Source organism: Dromaius novaehollandiae, chromosome 15, assembly GCF_036370855.1.
Source record: "Dromaius novaehollandiae isolate bDroNov1 chromosome 15, bDroNov1.hap1, whole genome shotgun sequence".
NCBI classification, from domain to species: domain Eukaryota; kingdom Metazoa; phylum Chordata; class Aves; order Casuariiformes; family Dromaiidae; genus Dromaius; species Dromaius novaehollandiae.
The window spans coordinates 3,067,297-3,086,456 of NC_088112.1; the positions used below are offsets into that span (position 1 = coordinate 3,067,297).

The 19,160-nt window shown below is 49.7% G+C and overlaps 2 protein-coding genes across 3 annotated transcripts; one reads left to right on the forward strand and one right to left on the reverse strand.

The window, feature by feature from the left end:
* Positions 1–403: 403 nt before the first annotated feature.
* Positions 404–9,906, forward strand: SLC23A1 (solute carrier family 23 member 1). The gene is made up of 15 exons (XM_026097723.2): positions 404–497; positions 1,120–1,203; positions 1,285–1,395; positions 1,482–1,639; positions 1,718–1,806; positions 1,885–1,952; positions 2,043–2,224; positions 2,795–2,915; positions 3,090–3,246; positions 3,357–3,504; positions 3,809–3,914; positions 4,358–4,487; positions 5,248–5,391; positions 6,095–6,190; positions 6,897–9,906. Exons 1-15 carry the CDS (start codon positions 462–464, stop codon positions 7,142–7,144), a joined length of 1,878 nt encoding a protein of 625 aa, XP_025953508.2. The 5' UTR covers positions 404–461; the 3' UTR covers positions 7,145–9,906.
* Positions 9,171–19,160, reverse strand: PAIP2 (poly(A) binding protein interacting protein 2). Of its 2 annotated transcripts, XM_064520803.1 has the most exons (5): positions 18,987–19,125; positions 15,111–15,221; positions 14,201–14,360; positions 11,553–11,732; positions 9,171–10,245 (listed from the first exon to the last, which is right to left on the reverse strand). In XM_064520803.1, exons 3-5 carry the CDS (start codon positions 14,336–14,338, stop codon positions 10,189–10,191), a joined length of 375 nt encoding a protein of 124 aa, XP_064376873.1. In that variant the 5' UTR covers positions 14,339–14,360; positions 15,111–15,221; positions 18,987–19,125; the 3' UTR covers positions 9,171–10,188. The 2 variants fall into 2 exon arrangements, with proteins under 2 accessions (XP_064376873.1, XP_025953509.1); XM_026097724.2 differs by lacking the exon at positions 15,111–15,221 and having other exon boundaries at positions 18,987–19,160.

A 19,160-nucleotide genomic window follows, 5' to 3' on the forward strand; every position in this document is an offset into this window, starting at 1 on the left:
GCTTAATGCCCCGGTGACCTTTGGAGCCAGCCTCGTCCCTGCAGAGCGAGGCCATGTGCGAGCGGGGCCGGGCGCGGGGAGGCGCGGGTGGTGGGCACCCTTCCGGCGGCACCACCACCGCCTTCTGCAGCTTCTCCCTTCGCTCCCCCTCGCACCCGGCGCTTGTCAGCGTGACCCCCGGCCCCCCGATCGATCACCCCGGCCACTCTAACGTCCGGCGAAGGTGCCGCGAAGCGCTGCGGGAGCCCCAGCCCGCCGGGCGATGCCAGGCCTAATTAAAGGAGTTAATAGATGATCTCCCCGAGAGGCAGAGCTCGCCCTGTTTCACAACCGGCAGCCAATGGCCGCGTTACAGATCGCCTCCCCGAACCGTGGCCAAGGCGTTGACTAAAGTCCTCCACGTGGCCATAAAACCCGCCACCCAGCAACATCCCCCCGGGACCGGGCCGCTCGGCCGCAGGATGGGGACCAGCTCGGGAGACCTGCTGCAGCCCCAGGTGAAGCCGGTGCCCCCCATCCCCGCGCCCCTTCGCTCCCCCTCGCCCGCCCCACCTGCCCATCACCGGTGTCTCAGGGCAGGAGGGCATCTCTGGGAGGGGGGCAGGGCAGCAGGCAGTCAAGGGCAGAAAGTGGGATATTGGCCCCCGAATCAAAGCTGTTGCTCAATTAAGCAGCCAGAAGTAGTGAGGTGTCTCCAGGGAGGCCCCTGCCAGGCCGGGGGCGGTCGTGGCCAGCGAGCGAGCCGGGCCGGGCCGCGGCAGGACTGGAGGCTGGTGGCACCTCCAGGGACATGGGAACTGCCAGGGTCTCGTGCCGGCCCCGGGGCTGTGCGAGGGCCACCAGCCCCCCACCAGCCTGCCGCCACCGCGCACGCGGCGGCTCCGGGGGCATGCAGGGGCCTGGGGTGTCGCAGCAAGCCCCCGAGGCCGGAGGGATGCGCGCGGCCTCCCCGCCATGGGGCCGAGACATGGCCTCACATGGTGGCCAGCGAGGGGGCCGGGCCGGTGGCCCGGGTGTCACCAGGGCCCGTGGAGGGCGAGCACAGGAGAGCCCGGCCCCATTCCCATAGCGCGCCCGACACAACACCGGCTCAGGCTCCTGCCTCTCCCCCGGCACCAGAATGGCGACACGGCTCCCGACGGCACTCCGGCCGGCCCCGAGCGGCCCCGTGGGAAGGAGCCGCCGCCACTGCCGGCGCGCAGGGTGAGTACGGGCGCCCCACCGCGGGGCTGGGGGCGGCCCAGCCGCTGTCCCTGGAGCTCAGACCTGACCCTGCTCGACCAGGGCCCTGCGACAGACACCGGCCGCCCTGGGCCGGGCAGGAAGGGCTTCGATATGATCTACAAGATCGAGGACGTGCCCCCCTGGTACCTCTGCGTTCTGCTCGGCTTCCAGGTAAGGCCGGGCTGGGTGGCTGGGCGGTCCCCAAAAACGGCACCCCTGGCCCCGCCGCCCCCTCTCAGCCACCCCACCATCCCCAGCACTACCTGACCTGCTTCAGCGGCACCATCGCCGTGCCCTTCCTGCTGGCCGAGAGCATGTGCGTGGGCAAGGACCAGTTCGCCGTGAGCCAGCTCATCGGCACCATCTTCACCTGTGTTGGCATCACCACACTGGTGCAGACCACCGTGGGCATCAGGTAGGGCCGGCCAGGGCGGTGGCGCGGGGCCGGGGCAGGCGCCGCTGGGGTGCATGGCTTCCCCCCTCGCCTCCCCAGGCTGCCCCTGTTCCAGGCGAGCGCTCTGGCCTTCCTCGTCCCCGCCAAATCCATCCTGGCCCTGGAGAAGTGGAAGTGCCCGCCGGAGGGTAAGCGGGGCTGTGCAGCGGGCGCTGGGGGCCTGCGGCGGTGGGGCCGGGTGCTCATCTCCCTGCCTCGGTCCCCAGAGCAGATCTATGGCAACTGGGCCTTGCCGCTGAACACCTCCCACATCTGGCAGCCGAGGATGAGAGAGGTAGGGCTGTCCCCCGCGATGGCCCCCAGGGGCGCGCGTGACACCAGGGTGCCCCGGCCCCCCTGACCGCCTCGTCTCTCCACACACCAGATCCAAGGAGCCATCATCGTGTCCAGCCTGGTGGAGGTGGCCATCGGGCTGCTGGGGCTCCCCGGGGCGCTGCTCAGCTACATCGGCCCGCTCACCGTCACCCCCACGGTGTCGCTCATCGGGCTCTCGGTCTTCCAGGCGGCCAGCGAGCGGGCAGGATCACACTGGGGCATCGCGGCGTTGTACGCGGGGCTCTCGCGGCCTCCTGGGCGGGCAAAGGGGCGCCAGGCGCTAGCTCCGCGTCTGCCAAAACCCACCACCTCGGTGCCAAAAAAGCAGCTCGCGGAAAGTCGGGAGGAGCCCACGGGGCCGAGGCAGGGCGGCGGGTGTGAGGGCTGGCCCGCGCCGCGGCTCCCCGTGCCCCGACCACAGCGGCAGACGTGCCCATTTCCCGGCGTCTTGTGCGTGCATGTTTGAGCATGTTCGTGCGCTGCTGGAGCAACCGGCATAAACAACCTTGTTTCCAGGCGCTCCAAGCCAGTTTTGTTTTCTTGGCCTTTTTTTGAACCCTTTTTTCTTCTGCTAATGCTGCAGTTGGTGATGAAAACGTGTGCCAGGCAGAGATCATCAAATGAGACCTGCTTAATTAAACATATTCCCCTTGTTTTGGCCCAGCTTTTCCTGCTGAAACTCTTCCCTGAGTTTGACTCTAGATTTAGGTGCAATCCTGGTCCCACCACAAAGGTATCCACCACCCCGCTCTGCGCAGAGGTGTTGGCTGAGCAGCCCTCAGTGGCATCTTCTCTCCCCAGGTCCATCTTCCTGATCGTGCTATTTGCCCAGTACCTGCGAAATGTCACCCTCCGCCTGCCCGGCTACTGCTGGGGCAGAGGCTTCGTCCTGCTCCGCGTGCAGATCTTCAAGATGTTCCCGGTAGGGGACATCGCCAGGCCCAGCCGCCCCGGCTGGGGTCCGGGTGACTCGATGGCTCGGCCATGCCCAAGGCACCCCGGCACGTGGTGGCCTAGTGCCAAGTGATGCTGGCTGCCTCGCGGGGTGGTGAGGGCGCCCGCTGCGGGGCCGCTCAGCCCCGGCCTCTCGCCGCAGATCATCCTGGCCATCACGGTGATGTGGCTGCTCTGCTACCTGCTGACACGTGCCGACATCTTCCCCAGCCAGCCCGAGGCCTACGGCTACAAGGCGCGGACGGACGCGCGGGGCGAGATCCTCTCCGTGGCGCCCTGGTTCCGCGTCCCCTACCCGTGTGAGTGCCGGCCGCGCGTGCCCCGCTCTCCCCACCACCCCTCCGCTGCCCAGCGCCGCACGGGACTCCCCTGGCAGGGGCACTCACGCCCCGCTCTGCTGCCCTGCCAGGTCAGTGGGGCCTGCCCACGGTGACCGCCGCGGCCGTGCTGGGCATGTTCAGCGCCACGCTGGCGGGCATCATTGAGTCCATCGGGGACTACTACTCCTGCGCCCGGCTGGCGGGAGCACCGGCCCCTCCTGTGCACGCCATCAACAGGTACGGGCAACCGCCCCCTCCGGCCTGCGCTCCCCGCAGGGACGGGGGAACGGCGCTTTGCTCCCCAGCAGGGCACCGCTCCGGGAGCAGGACGCCGAGGTCTCGTCTCCGGACAGCCAGGGCCTGGCCGGTGCCTGAGCGAGCCCAGCTGGAGGCGCTCAGCAAGCGCAGCTGCCCATGAGCTCAGCTCAGCCGGGCGGCCACGGCGTCCTTGGCCACCACCAGCCCTAAACCACATCCGTTGCCATTGCTTGTGCCATGACAAAACAGTGGCATAGACCTGCCTGTTTGATCTGTTTTCCAGGGGCATTTTCACAGAAGGGATCTCCTGCATCATAGCCGGGCTGCTGGGAACAGGCAACGGCTCCACCTCCTCCAGCCCCAACATCGGCGTCCTGGGCATCACGAAGGTACTGCCGGTGCCTGGGTGCTGCGGCCGTGAGCCCTTGCCATGTGTCTGCTTTGGTAGACACAGTTCTGCTTTGGGCTGGCCCGTTGCTGCTGCTCCTCTTTACATTGTCAGGGGGGTTTAGGTCCTTTCTCAGCCAGCACCGCATGGGGGCTCGGCCAGCACGGAGAGGAGCTGCCCACTCTCCAAGCACAATGCTTTTTCTATGCAAAGGACATCAGAGAAGCAACGATAGAACAGCCCTCCACACGCTCGCTCACACACTAAAAGGACAGCAAACACCAAGTGTCACGACCCCAGCCGACGTCTTTCTACAAGACCTTTCTTGGCAGAGTGCTTTGAAATCCAGGGATCATCCGTGCTCTGCAGGAGCCGGCCGCAGTGATGAAGTGTGGGTGGCCAGCAGCCAGCGCGCCTCAGTTCACAGCAGGCTTTTCTGTGCAGGTGGGAAGCAGAAGAGTGATACAGTACGGAGCTGGGATCATGCTCGTTTTAGGAACCATCGGCAAGTTCACCGCTCTGTTTGCCTCGCTCCCAGACCCGATCCTCGGAGGGATGTTCTGCACGTTATTCGGTAACCTCTCCACAAGTACCTGTTTGTACGTCAAACCCAAACCACCATTAAATCCCAGTGCTCTGACGGGTCTTTTCCCCTGGGATTACCAGCTGGGCCACGCTGAAAAGTGACGGAGCAGCCTTGTACAACAAGCCTGAGACACGCAAACCTGCTTTTGAGATCTGGCCCTCTGACGCCCATTCAAATTGTCAGGGAGGGTCTTAGGTTTAGGTGTTGCCTTCCCTCATCGGTCACTGAAACCGCTCTGCAGAATCACTATTCCCCCTCGGGACAGGCGAGAGCAGGCAGCTCCATACATATCACTCCGCTCAAGTTTATCTCCTGATTTCAGAGACATTCTCATTAGCGGAAGCCGGTTTTTGCTGCTGTGCTGCCGCACCACACACGTGGCTCGAGGCAATACCTGCAGCCAGAGGGGACGGCACCCCGAGCTGGGCCCAGGGCGCCCGCCGGGCTCGGAACGAACTTTGCAGCCTTTGCGTGGGAGCAGACAAGGAGCGCTCGCTTGTCTGGCTGTCAGAACCACCACGGCACGTCCACCTTGTAACACAGCCGTGGAGGGGAGCAGGCCATGACTATACGCTACTTCTGCAATGACTGCCCAGCTGCAGCCTCGTTTCACCCAGCACAACCGCAGAGACAGAGGCTGGCTACGGTCTCACCAGATCAGCAGGCAGCCAGCAGCAGCCTTCTCTCGGAGGCGTGCTCTGCCCTCCCTTGCACAGCTGCTGTGAGACTGAATTTCCTCTGCTTGCAGGCATGATCACAGCTGTTGGCCTTTCCAACCTGCAGTTCGTTGACATGAACTCCTCCCGCAACCTTTTTGTGCTGGGATTTGCCATGTTTTTTGGGCTGACGCTGCCAAACTACTTGGATTCTCAACCCAATGCCATCGACACAGGTACACCTTTCTGCTAAAAGCCTCAGAATGTATTGTACATTTTCTGTTGCCACCGCAGGAATCACCTCCTCTACCAAATTCTTGGTTCGATAATGTTTAGTGAGAGAGGAATGCAGATCTCTCAGGCACTATGAGATCACCCTGGGTAAGCAATGATTAATAAGGCAAATCTTAATTACAACAGAGTTACTTTAGGAATAACAGCTTCCATGGGAACACCATGGGGATTTAAGGCTCTTGCCATGCCGGATATTAGATCTAAGCCCTCGTTAGATGGTTTTTGTTTGCAGCTGTTGGCTTCCACCCCCTTTGATGCCTGCCTTTAACAGCCCTAGCCACTTCAGCAAAGGCCATGCTCAGTAAGGTACACTTTTAAGAACACTTATAAAGCAGAACGCAAGTTAAACTGGGACAGCAGCTACAAGGTAAGGCTTAGAGTGAATTATTGCACCTGAAAACTTATCTGATACAAGTGCAAAGGCAGATCTTGCAAGTAGATGATGACATCTTTAAAAATCATTTGATTGACCTGGGACTAAACATGAACATGCCTTGGTGAGGATCCCAACAGTGTTACTGAGGTCAAGCGCTCCAGCACGCTCTGCAAAGCCCCCGTTTCTCTTTTCTCCTTTTTAGACAGTGCCGCCTCCTCCTCCTCATCATCCCATGCTCTGCAGTAGATGACTTGTCTGAACTCTTATAGGTGTCCCCGAACTGGACCAAATATTGACGGTGCTATTAACAACGGAGATGTTTGTTGGGGGGACCATTGCCTTCATACTGGACAACACCATTCCAGGTAACCCTCCCCCAGAGCCACAGGCACAAAACAGGAGGGTTTTACAGTGCACCAACAGCTGTTGCCAGACCAGCTGGCAGCCAGGTCCCCTCCCTTCTACTAGTGTACTTGGAGACAGCTTTTTCTTTTTTTTTTTTCTTTTAAATGCTGCAAGAGACTATTGCAAGGCTGCAGGTACCTTCACAGTTAGCAAAGCCCTACCACAGAGACCCACATGCTTCAGCAGGTGTAAGTAGGGGTAGGTTTCCAGAGAGCATCCCCAATAACTAGATTTTTTGCTAATTATTGTTCCCTGCTCTAAGCCCTTGCACTGGGACAACCAGAGGTCACTAGGCAAAACACCACTAGGGTTTGTAGTAAATAACAGAGATCTTCGCAATCGCAGCAGATGGCTAAGCATTAGCAGGTCACTACCACAGGTTGTTTGGGTCAATGCCACAACAGATTTTTTTCATTCTTTTAAGGAAGACAATGCATTTATAAGCACTAGCTGCTGAGGCTGCTCATCAAACACAGCCTTGCAAACACATCAGCATTCAGCTCTGGAAGGGGAGAATCCTGTCTCCACAATTGCGCCTTTGTAAGGGACTTGAGGAGCAGCCAGCAGTTTATTACTTTACAAGAACCTATTCTGCTGTCCTGCACCCGCGCTGGCAGCGGTGCTGTGCAGCCCCTGCGCCAGCCAAAGCTTTATCTCCCCTTGCAGGGACACAAGAGGAGCGGGGCCTGGTTCAGTGGAAGGCCGGAGCGCACTCGGACAGCACAACAGCAGCAAGCTTGAAAAGCTACGATTTTCCTTTTGGGATGAACGTTGTGAGAAGAATCTGGTGGCTGAAGTACGTGCCAATTTGCCCAGGCTTCCGAGGATTTAACTTGAGAACAAAGAGAAATTGTGATTCAACCGAAAACATGCAAGATAACACAGACAACCTCTCTGTATGTACGAAGGTCTGAACATAGGGTAGGATGAACACCTTCTCCTGGACTGCCTCCAGTCTCACATCTCAGTTCTCCCACAGGTTGCTAAAGGCAGGTCAGGGTAGAAAAGCCAAGCCAAACTCCTGAGAGGGACCAGTGTAGAGCTCCCCCCAGGTCACATCAGAGCAGCATTGCTGCAGGGTTTCTAGAACCCATCAAGTCCAAAGCCAAGGCTGCTTCTGCTCGTCTCCAAAGTAAGACTAGGGACATTCAATTGCTTTTTGGGAACATCATTAGCCTGTTTGAGCTAAAAGCAGAGCACAAACCCCACAGTGAGAACTCCTACAAATAGTAGAGCACCCCAGGTACCGGCTTCAGAACAACCACCACTGTGTAATTTCAAACTCAAGCTTAAACTGGTTTAAGACTTGTTCAAAGCTTTGATGAAGGTCATTAACTATGGTCAGAGCTAGCTAGAACTTGCAAGGCCACTAGTACCAGCTAGAATGATGAATAGTCACCCAGGGCCAAGAGCTTTCATGCAATACCCTTGACTTCAGCAAGGTTACTCCGTGGACTAAGTTGGCTCTGTGCAGAGCACGGTATTCAGACCAACCACTATAGAGCATTAGTATGTCTACTTTAAGATTATGCATTAAAAAAAAAAAAAAAGCCTCTTTGCCACATCTGTTTTCACTGGTTTCTCCTGGATCATTTCCTCATCCCTTCTGCATTTCTGAAGGCTTCAGAAGCTTACAGATGGGGACTGCTGCACAGCATAGCTCACAGCAGACATTCTCTCTTCTAGACTGCCAAACACGAAGACACACAACACAGCTGAAGTTCGTTCAGTCCTAGCTGACCCTCATTTTTCAGTGAGCTTCTCTCTGAACTCTGATACAGAGGGTGAGGTGGAAAGCAAGAGCTTCTGGCAAACCAGTTCTGCCCTGAGGATGCCAGCAAGTTGGCTCTATCCCCAGCCGCTCCAGTTAAGCACTGCCTCATGACTTGAGCAGCCAGACAGTTTTCAGTAGTATGCACAAAAGACAGCTGATGGCCTCAACACAAAGGCTAACAGAATCAAGCCCGTTTTCTGCAGTGGCTCTGACTTGTGGGAGTTAGCAACAAAACCCAAAGCCAAAACAAGCACTGTATTAACCCATTCTAGTCTGCTAGCACTAGGCAGGAAACAATTCATACCTAGGAACCCCTAAAAAAAAAAAATGCTCACTGCTCCGGTTTTACTGCACGGATTCCAGTACAGGAACAGATACAGGGGTCATGCAAAACACCTCATTAAGCAGACTGCTCCTGCAGAAGAAAGGCACCTTCCTATTTAACATCTTATTTGTGACCTACAAAGGAGATCTCCATAGACACCACCATCACTCTTACTAAGTTCACCTCTTTAATAAACCTCTCCATATTATACGGTTAGCTAGGATGGGGCAGCAAAGAAGCATGAGAAGATTGGCTGTTTCGCAACTAGCTGGCTCCTGGCTGAGGCATTTGGTTGCCAGTCATCCCAAGATAATCACATCTGGGCTAAAAACTCCAAGAGGAAGTTCACTGCAAGGGCCTATCTAAGGATTGCTGGGGGCCATGAAATGCATTCAACATGCAACTTACCCACATCTCCCTGTAGCTCTGTCAAGTTTATGCAGGCAAGAACAGTCATTCAGAGTGCCCCAGCTCCAGCAGCTATACTGTGCCAAAGCCTCTGAAAGCATGTTTCAGGGCTGTGGGCTTTATATAGTGCCATCAGCTGTTAACTAGGACTTCCTGTGCTGCCAGAAGCAGTGGAGCTGAACTAGCATTAGCAGCAGCGAGGAATAACATTTTAGCAAACCACACTGAGGGAAACCACATAAAGCAGCAAGACTTCATAGGGGAAAAAAGGAGTAGTCACAGCCCAATCTCAGATTGCTATTTTGGATGAGCTTGTTACAAGCAGCACCATAGGCACCATATCTGACATGAAGCATTAACATTACCCCTTATCTCCTCATGTTGCCAAATGAGGGTTGCCATGTAAGATGCATATTCATGAGACAGTCACAAGTCAGTTCTACTATTATTTATTTTTTTAAATATTTTTGAAAAAATATAATTTTTTTACAATATTTTCAACTTAAACACTATTCACACTGAACACGTATGGCAGCTTAACCTACCCAAATATGAAGTTTAAGAAGCCAAAACTGTTCTAGCTTTATTAAAAGAAAAAAAGTTGTTGTGCTGTAGACTATTGTGTAGTGATGATTAAACAAAGCAAGGGAAAAGCACCACTCAAATCACTAATGCTAGGGTTTTCTTGGTTAAATCCAGCTATATTAAAGTTGTATGCTAAAAGTTACATAGACAGTGCTATGTATCTGGGTTCTTGGAAGAAACTGTGATGAAACTCACATCTCCTTTAATGTAATTAGGAAGTGAAACATTTCTAACATGATAACATACTGTAAATATAGGAAATTTCTTCCTTCCAATCACTCGGATGTTAGTTCAGTAGCTGAGATCTAAGACTCTGTACAGGTCTGTAAAATTTCTGTTAAAGCTCATGCTGCTTTTAAGCAGCATGAAGTTTTTTTAAGGGGAAAAATTAACATTAATAACAATACTGATATTTCAAAGGAAAGTTAGCTAATTTGCATAACAATCAGATAACCTTGCTTTCATTTTAAAGTTAAGGCATTATCAGGTGCAAACTAGCACCAGTTAACACATCTTTAGCTAAAAACAGACCATCCTTAGCAAATTCCAAGTCCTATTAAAAAGACAGAGTCTGCAGAAGTTTTTATACGTGGTACTTTGTCTCAACTTGACTGGTGCTTCTTACCTCACTGTCTCCTTTGCAAAGAGCCAGGGTCCAATTATGTTTCCATTAAACTTTTGACAGATTTACTTAATAACAGTCTCAGCACTTTTATTGAGCATGCAAGACTAACAAAACTTTGGCAATGCATAAGTGTAACACAGTGACAAGAAGAGAGCTTTTACAATTAAATCTTCTAATACTGGCTTCACAGTGTGGAAATTGTGCTACATCCACCAAAAGAGGGCCCAGTCTACTCAAATATTTAGTACTTCACCCCAGGAACAAACTCCTTTGCGTTTGGATTCAGATTACTCTTGACCTAAGGAAGGGAAAAACAGAAGTCTAGTTGAATCATTTTCATCTTCCACTTTTAAGCTGAACACAATTCTAGGTGGACACCACTAGTAAAACAGATTCCCCCCCTCAACCCCCTCAAAATTTAGAATAACATTGAGGTATGTAAAAAAGTTTTACATGTACTGTCTCTATACTCATTAAAAAGCCTATTCTGTGCTAGTAACTGCACTATTCACCCTTCATTAGCACCACCTGGAGGTTTCGCTCTGATGAGGGCTCAGTGAATAAGAAACAAGAACACGGATATACGCATCAAATACAGCATCTCTGATTATTGCTGAAAGCCTTTCCTGAAGTTGAACTGTTCAGTGTGTCACAAGGTTTTTTTAGATCTTGCTTATTTGAGCAAGAAGAGATTTGTTGAAGGAAGTTAAGTCACTTCTGGCAATTAAAAAAAACACAATGCTCATATGTTAAATTCTCCTATGCCTACAAGAACGCTTTCTACTCAGTTGGCAAGCAGCTGCTCTAAAATCTTCTGCAGTTATTTTGGTAGCAGTTACAGGTGGGCAGCCAGCATCACCAAAATGAACTATTTATTATTAAGAAAGAAAAGGAGGATTAGGCTTTTATGTTCTTAACTGGGTTAGAAACTGCTGCCTTCATCTCCTTAAGCTTGGGAAATAGAGTTCTGCATCTGAATTTTAACAGCAGTTATGTGACTTCTGTGTGGGTTTTGTACTATCAAAGACTCCATTACATATTCTGCTAGGCAAAAATGCACAGACTGCCCTTTCCTTTTAGTTGAGCTCTGGACTGAGAAGCCATACACAAGAACCAGGGAAATAATAATCACAGTTTAGCTGCTTTCCTCTTCCTAGAATTTCTCCAATAAGATGTGCTGTAGTTCGCATGATCCAAATCATATCTTAGAACATGACTTGCATGTGCCCAGTATGTGTAAGCGTTGAAAGTTGCTGGATTAAAGTTTTGCACTCCTGCCACTGAATTGCAAATCATGAAGTCAGCATGATTCGCTCGTCGCCCTCCATTCATAATACAGCATGCACACCCAAACACACTTGAATTTATGCTATGGCCTGGGAAAGGCACCATGCAGTTACGAACAAAACCACTGAAGTGGTCATGTTATCTGAGGAAACATACCTTACCCAACTGTTCCATATTTCCCCCTCCACCACAGCTATGCATGGTGTAAGAGTCACTGGCCTATCTATAAGGTTTACACCACCATTACCAGAAACAGAAACCAGCCTTGGACAAGGAGAGTTGTCAAGTTTTAGAAATATGGTGAGAAACTGAATTTACCACCAGATCCTCCAGTGATGAGCTGTCACTGATAACAAGGTCATTGAACTGGTCCTGGATTTGATCCATTGTTTGTGGGAGATCACGGGCTGGAATAAACCATTCGTGCTCCTCCTCTTCTTCCAGCATCTCTTGGAAACAGCGCTCAATAAATTCTTCTTCCCACAACTCCTCTTCAATCTACACAATGATAAGAAACAGCTTTATCAAAGCTATTGAGAGGTTGCGCCTTTATTTCAGGGTTTGTGCACCCAACTGGCTGTCTTTCTAGGACTGCACTAGGACTTCTGGCAGAACACCCTACTTCTGCTGTAGGAAGGCAAGCAGCTTTAATTCTTTCACATGGAAAAGTGCATTGTCCCAGGAACTCAGGCTGTAGTAAGGTGAGAATGGCAGGACAACTCATCAGTCCTAGCTGTCTAGTCCGCATGCTTGCTGCGGAGAACTTGTTACCAGCTCAAGGAGAAGCAGAACATGGGTTCCAAGTCAAAATTTCATCCGTGCCACTTTGTCTGGACTGAATCCACCATTTAACCTAGGTGAAGTATGAGGAAGGGAATCAAGGATGACGCGTGCAGCCATGCACTCAATAGAAAAATGCCCCATAAGACTCTTAAAAAAAAAAAAAAAAAAAAAATACTGCCTGCCACTTGGCGCAGGGAATAACAAGCATCTCCTAGGTTGCAGATTACATTTTCACACAATGTAGTTCTCATAAGAAACTCCACGCAACCATAGCAGTCATCAAGAACATTGACCTGCAGTACAAATCAGCTGAGGCAGAACTGACATGCATTGAAGAACATATATTAAGGAAAGTTTTGCTTGGTTGTTCAGTAAACAAGTTTTGGAAGGAGTTGATCCTGACAAGTTTTCCTGTGTCCTGCACCATAGTACTTAAGAGTGGAAAGCATGAAAATAGAAGCTGACATGATATGAATGGCTTGCCAGACGTAAGGGAAGAGGGAAAAAAACAGAACAGATTAAGTACATTTAATGGAAGCTTCAAGTTTTCCCATCTATCCTTCACCCTGAAAATCAAACATGCACTAGATGCTGGGATGGAAATAAGAGTTACACACCAGAAAAAGTCAAAATTTAGCATCAGAGTTCAGGATTCCCATAAAATCTAGGCCCCCTATCCTTGAGGCAAGCACAGTCACCAGCTCCCTTAGTACTTACGATACACTATACACAGCTCTTGGGAAACATGGACTAATTACCATATGCTTTAAGTGACTGTCCAGACAATTCAAACCCTGCATGAAACAGTGACTTACTAACTTCTTCCGAAAACCCAGTGCAAAGCACCCCAGCACAGGCAGATTAGTACTCCAGTTTCCAATCCTTCTTTTGAGGTACCATCGCTTTCCTGCGTGTGGGTAAAGGAAACCGTGGGCACACAGTCACAAGCTAGTATTACAACAGCGGTTGCCCAACTCCAGGTGTTTTGCTACACTGCTGCACACCTACAGGTGCCTCCAGTGGCAGTTCCAAAAGTACTAAATAATGTTTACCCACCCAAATGGCTTGCAATTAATATTGCCACAGTTTGTATTCTCCAGCCAAAGTTTTGACTTGTTCAGCTTCACAGAGAGATGTGCCTACAGGGCAAGAGAACAGGATCTCACATGGTATTTGCCTGCCTGAATAAAAGCATTCTCCTCTGAGGCTCCCATCCCTGCTCTCTTAAAATGGAGTCTGTATCTGATAAATAGTTAATTCACTGCACAACTCTCAGTCCATTCCCCAAGTACTGCACATCCTGTATGCTAACTAGAGTCGAGTCCCTGAGGAGGAAGAAACCCACCAAACAGGAAACAACGCTGAGACCATCCTGGCATATGCACAAGAGAACGTAGATTGTGCGAATTCGAAATTAGCTTTGTACCTACTTGCACCCAATAAAGAACTTTAAAGAGAGAACAGGAGACTTGTATTTCATAAGCTTACACTTCTGAGCCTTCAGCACTGCCACACTTTTGCAGTACAGAAAAAGCAGCAATCTGAGCAACAAGATAAAGAAATGATAATTATGAAAAGGGGAATGGAAAGAGGGGGCTCTCCCCAACCTCCACAGGAGGGAAAACTGCATCCAGATGTAAGGTGGAAGATGAAATCAAAGCTTCCTTCCAATCAGATTGCAAAGACCAGCTTTAAAGTATTAAGCAACCCAAACAGGGCTGTCACTCAACAACTATGTCCACCAACTCCCTTACCAACAGCCCTGTTGATAAGGCACATTTGCACCTGAACTTACCCAATTCCAAGCTACCACACTCGGCACGCTTGCACAAGCTAAAAATCATAACAGCTCAGTACCCTAGCAAGATCAATGCCTTCCAACACGCCACATGTTAAGTCTGTCGATTATGTTTTTTTCCTCCCTCCTGCAGAAGTATGGAATTAATGGATGTGTGAGAACATTCTGCACTTCCTATATTTTCCAATAAATTCATAGAAAACAAATACTTATTGGTAGAGAAACTATATCCATCCCCTAGAATCATTCTAGCAAGCCTATCTAAAAACCCTGGCTCTAAAGGATTCCCAGTCCTGTACACTAGTTGTTAGGCAACAGCACCTCTCCCTTAAGCTAGAAAATAGTAAGGCATGTCACAACACATCTACACAGGGAAACAACTTGCCTGCCTGTTAAATTCCTCTTCGTTTTCCATCCACATGTACTCCGCAAAGGGATTGTCATCTTCGTGAGAATGACCATTTATAATCACATCTTCATTGATGATGCTTGGGCTAGTACTGCTGCGACTTGGATCTTTCATGGCTGCGTCTTTGATTTGAAGTCTACAATTAAGAAATGCAGTAATTAAAGATGTGCAGATTCACTCATCACCCTGCTTCTGCACAGACCCTGCCCAAGGGAAAGCTGCACCTGTATTTCAGGGCTCCAGGTAGCCTTAACATGGCGGTAGCAGAGCAAGTAAAAACCACATAAAATTGAGTTCTGCTAATAAGCCAACCATTTTAACTACTGAAGGAACATCACAAGCTCCATTTTTATTCTATACGGATTAGAGTGTCTTCCCCAAATTAAACCTCACCAAATCAGCAAGAGCCAAGCACCGAGGCTGATGAAAAGTGGCAGAAAAAATAGAAAGCATGCATACTTGCCAAGAGGAGGAGAGTATTCGAGGCAACATTCAGGAAACAAAGGAAAATTTGCTTTCCAAAATACATTTAAAACTCTCACCTGCATTTTAGCAAGCTTCCCTGGAAATAAACTACCCAGTGTCCATACTGTTACAGAGACAGCATACAACACTTTGGGGGAATTTCCAAAGAAATCCATGATTGGGAAAACTTCAGTACAGCTTTTAGACTGCCCAAGTTAAGTTGCAAGATCTTATATGCGATTGCATGAACAAACTTGCATGGCCATTTCATTGCTTAGAAATGCTGCAAGCCCTCAGAGGCAGAAGCTATGATGCACCGATTCTCCAGAGCGGCAATTTGGCATTACAGTTTTTGTAGCTAGTCCATTAGCAAAAGCCCACTGATTGAAACATTTCAGATAAAGACAACATCAGAACGAACCAGAAGACAGTACATGCTTGCCTCTCATCCCACTTCATTAATATGGATTGAGTCACATCTGGAGAGCACTCAACTTTTCTGCATGTCCACAATACGTGATATCACAACGTCCTGAACTCAAGGAATGAAGGTAGAGTTGGTAAAAGTGTTTTGTTCCACCTAACCACAACTAAAACAAACCAGGACAAATCGCAAGTGTAGTCTGAATCATTCACAGAACAACGGTATTGCAGCCGTTTCATCAGGCTGGTAAGCTATACAAGTTCAGATACCCAAGCCTGTTCATATACAATTTATACACATATATATGTACATACACACACAAGTGTGTGCATGTGTGTATATGTATGTGCATATATATACACATGTATAAAAATAAAAAAAATCTCCTTTGTGTTGTGATCCAAATGAAACAGCCTCTTTTTCTCCTCCCATACCATGTTTAAGTAGCTACTAATATGATATCCCCCCCCTTCCCAAAAAAACAAAACAAAACCAAGACAAACTTGAATGTTTCTCATGTCTTTTGGTATATTCTTGGGGCAGGGCGGGGGGGGATGTTGCAATAACTTTCAGCAGCTCAACTTCTCCTATAACATGCAACCATGAGGTCAAATTTGTTCTGTAACAATTACTCATTTGCAACTGATAACAATTTCACATTTAGGACTAAAACCAGCTAAGTTTGCAATGACATAATGCAGCAGTAAGCAAAAATATTTATTTCATTATCCAATCAACTTTTTAGCTACTGCTCTGTATGTCAAAATGCAGTAGAAGAGGCTATCAAAATACAGCCTCCATTGTTAATACAATACCAGAGCTTAACACACCGCAGCTCATGTTTTCTCTTCATATTCCGATTGATCCTATTATCTATGGGATGAATTTTAAGTTTTGGTTCAATACCTTTTCTTGATAATGCCAAGTCAAAGACCCACTACATCCAAATGATCAATTAAGAAAAAACAGAAGAAAAAAGGGACTTGCCTAGTTTATTCTATTTAAGGTTTTTAATCAAAGGCAAAACCAAGTACGGAAGTCAGTTTAACTCCCTAGGAAATACCACACACAAGATCAGAAACTAGAGTACTCTAGCAACAGAAAACAGGTTATTTTTGATGTTATTTCTAAACAAACTTGCAAAGGAGTACAGGCAGCATTTAACATAAAACAGGAAAAGACATCACATTTAACACCCCAATTCAAGCTTGAAATTGTTTTAAACCACTGCAGCTGTTCACCAGTTTACCAACAGGACTAAACGAAACAAAAGACCTCAAAGTCTAAAGAGCCTAATTAATTTATTTTCTTGGCAAGCGTTTTCACCTTTTCTTTTGTGGAGGGAGTATTGATATTAATGTTCCACAGGGCTTTCTGCACATCAACAATCTACACCACAGGTGATTAACTTTGCATTAACAGAACAAAGTACTCAGCCAACTTGCAGGGAAGTTCTGTACAAAGAACGCTGTACCCAGACCTTTCCATAAAGGTGAAAAAGCCTTGTTCTTGTAAAAGCCTAAAAGGTTGATTTGTTGAATCATGGGCTAGTTTTCACAAATTACTAGACATTAATATAGAACACAAGCTATTTGATTTATAAAGAAGGGAGCGTAAGTGCAGTATTTCACTTTTGGACTGAGACAACTTCTTCCATTACTGCTAAAGAACAATGTCAATCATTATTTTCAAAAAAGATATGAGGCTTTAACCTGAATATATGTTTATGCCACCAGGAAGACATCTGATAAAACCTTAAGTCTGCTAATGTTTTCCATAGGAAAATGTGTAAACAAACATTTATTCTGCATTAATAGCAAGCAAGCCCCAGGCCAGCGCATTAGTCACAGCACTCCTTGTAATTTGATTTTCTGCAACTCATAATAAAATATACTGCATATGGAACTTTTCATTTCACCATTTCAAGGTACAAATCAGTTGGCCTTCTATGCTCATTTGTGAGAACAAAATTAGTCTCAACTGTTTCACCAACATTTGATACAGTCCTTTTAGTTTACAGACAATTCTAAAGAAGGAGAGCCAAAGGCCAGTTTAGTCTTGCAACAAGTCACAATCCCAAATGAAGGCTGCTGTGGAAAACAAGACACAGTGAGAAGCAACACTATGATCAAGAATAAAAATAATCAATTTTTAATCTGTGACTGGGTGAAGAGCCTCAAGGTTCCTTACAGTAAAACAAGCAATATAACAGGTGCAGTGCTGGCAAAGAAAGGATATGGAGAAAATATACTGCCATAATAATATCCTCCTTTTGAACACTGGCCTGGCATTTGGTGCTCACTCAGTCTCAAATTATTCCAGGATTTGGGGAGGAAGGGGAGGGGGAATGGGGGCAAGAAGGGAGAGAGCAGGGAAGAAAAAAGAGTAAGTGCATAATGAAATACTGAAAAAATAGGATTTAGGACTTCTGACTTCTTTCCTAAGTGTCTCATACCCATAACAACTGAACTTTCAGGTGAATGAAATGAAGGAAAATTGCTCTCTGTACAAAATAAAGGGAGGAACCTATTACTCCAGATCACTGTTAAGATCTATTAATTTATCTGCTTTTCTGAATTTTGCTATGTTTATAGCAACGAAAAGATCTAGACCAACAACCATTAATACACAAAGCTTTGTGACTGAAGACTTGGCATTTAAATGCCAACCACAGAAGAGGAGAATTAACACCTCCTTTGGAAGGTAAGGTCAATGGTCTAACTCCATTTGGCAAAACCAAGGTCTCCATGCCCTTTAGAAAAAAATCCCCACAAGTATCCAAAAGCAATGCAGAACAGCAAGCAGCACATTAAGATTTTAGGAGCAGATGAAGTTTAAGCAAAGATGTATTCATACAGTAGGGAATACTTTATACTTTGCAAAAGATAAGTTACTTGTTTATTCAGTGGTGAATATTCTTCTGACTCAGGAGTGCTGGCCAAGTTTCTTGTTATCTAATTAGATTAGCAACAGGCTGTTATCAAGCAAACTGATTATACTGTGTTTAATAAGCTTCTTAATCAAATTCATGAAGGATGCCAACGCCACCTCATACAAACAAACGCTTCCAAGTTTTGCACTTGAGTCCATTCATTTCACAGTGTGCTAGTGCTAAGGCCCAGACCAAGTCGGCAGTAAACAGCACAGCTGCTGCAGGAACAAAAAGTTCTGCTGATAACAGGTCAACGGGCTCAATTAATGAAATCTCCCGCGGGCGGAGGAAGCTTACTTCCCCAAACACCCAACGCCGTTCCCAGTATCTATGCCTCCACATAGCGTTGAGCAACGGCACTGATAGCACCTCCCCGCCTAAGCCAGAACAGGGAAAACCTGCTTTTTGGCGCGGGGGTACGCGGAGCTCGACAGCCGGCTTTGCGCAGGCATCGCCTCCGCCACCGAGGTGGGCGGGGGGCCGCGGGGGTCCGCAGCCGGGGGGCTGCTACCGGAGCCCGCGGGCGCAGGGCGCTCCCCCGGCGGCGGCGCCGCCACAGGCCCGGGCGCCAGCACGGCGCGGCTCATGCCGCCCCAGGGCGCCTGCAGCGGCGAGCCCCGGCGGAGGAGCCGCGGGGCCGGGCCCGGTGGCGGCGAGGCCGGGGCCGCCCCCCCCGCTTTGTTCCCCAGCAGCGCCCGCCCCCGCGCCGCGGCGGGGGGTGCTATCCCGTCGGCCCCCGCGGCTCCCAGCCCCCCCCCTCCGGGGACCCGGATGGAGACTGGAGACAATGGAGGCGGGCGCGCGGGGCGGCCCAGCCGCGCGGCCCGGCGCCGAGCGGGGCCGCCCCCGCCGCGGCGCCGCCCGCCCCCCGCCGCCCCCGCGGAGGGGCCGCCGCCGCCGCCGCCCGGCCCCCAGCGCGCCCCGCCGCCGCTCGGGCCTACCTGCGCGGAGAGCGAAGGGCCGCGGGTGCGCACGCCGGCTCCGAGCTGCTCTGCCGCCGCCTCGTCGCTGCTCTCGCTCGGGCTCCGCTCCCTCCACCCCGCTCCCCGTCCAAACACAACAGCCCGGCCGGACGTGAAGTCACTTCCGCTACCTGTGTGACCGCACAAGCCCCG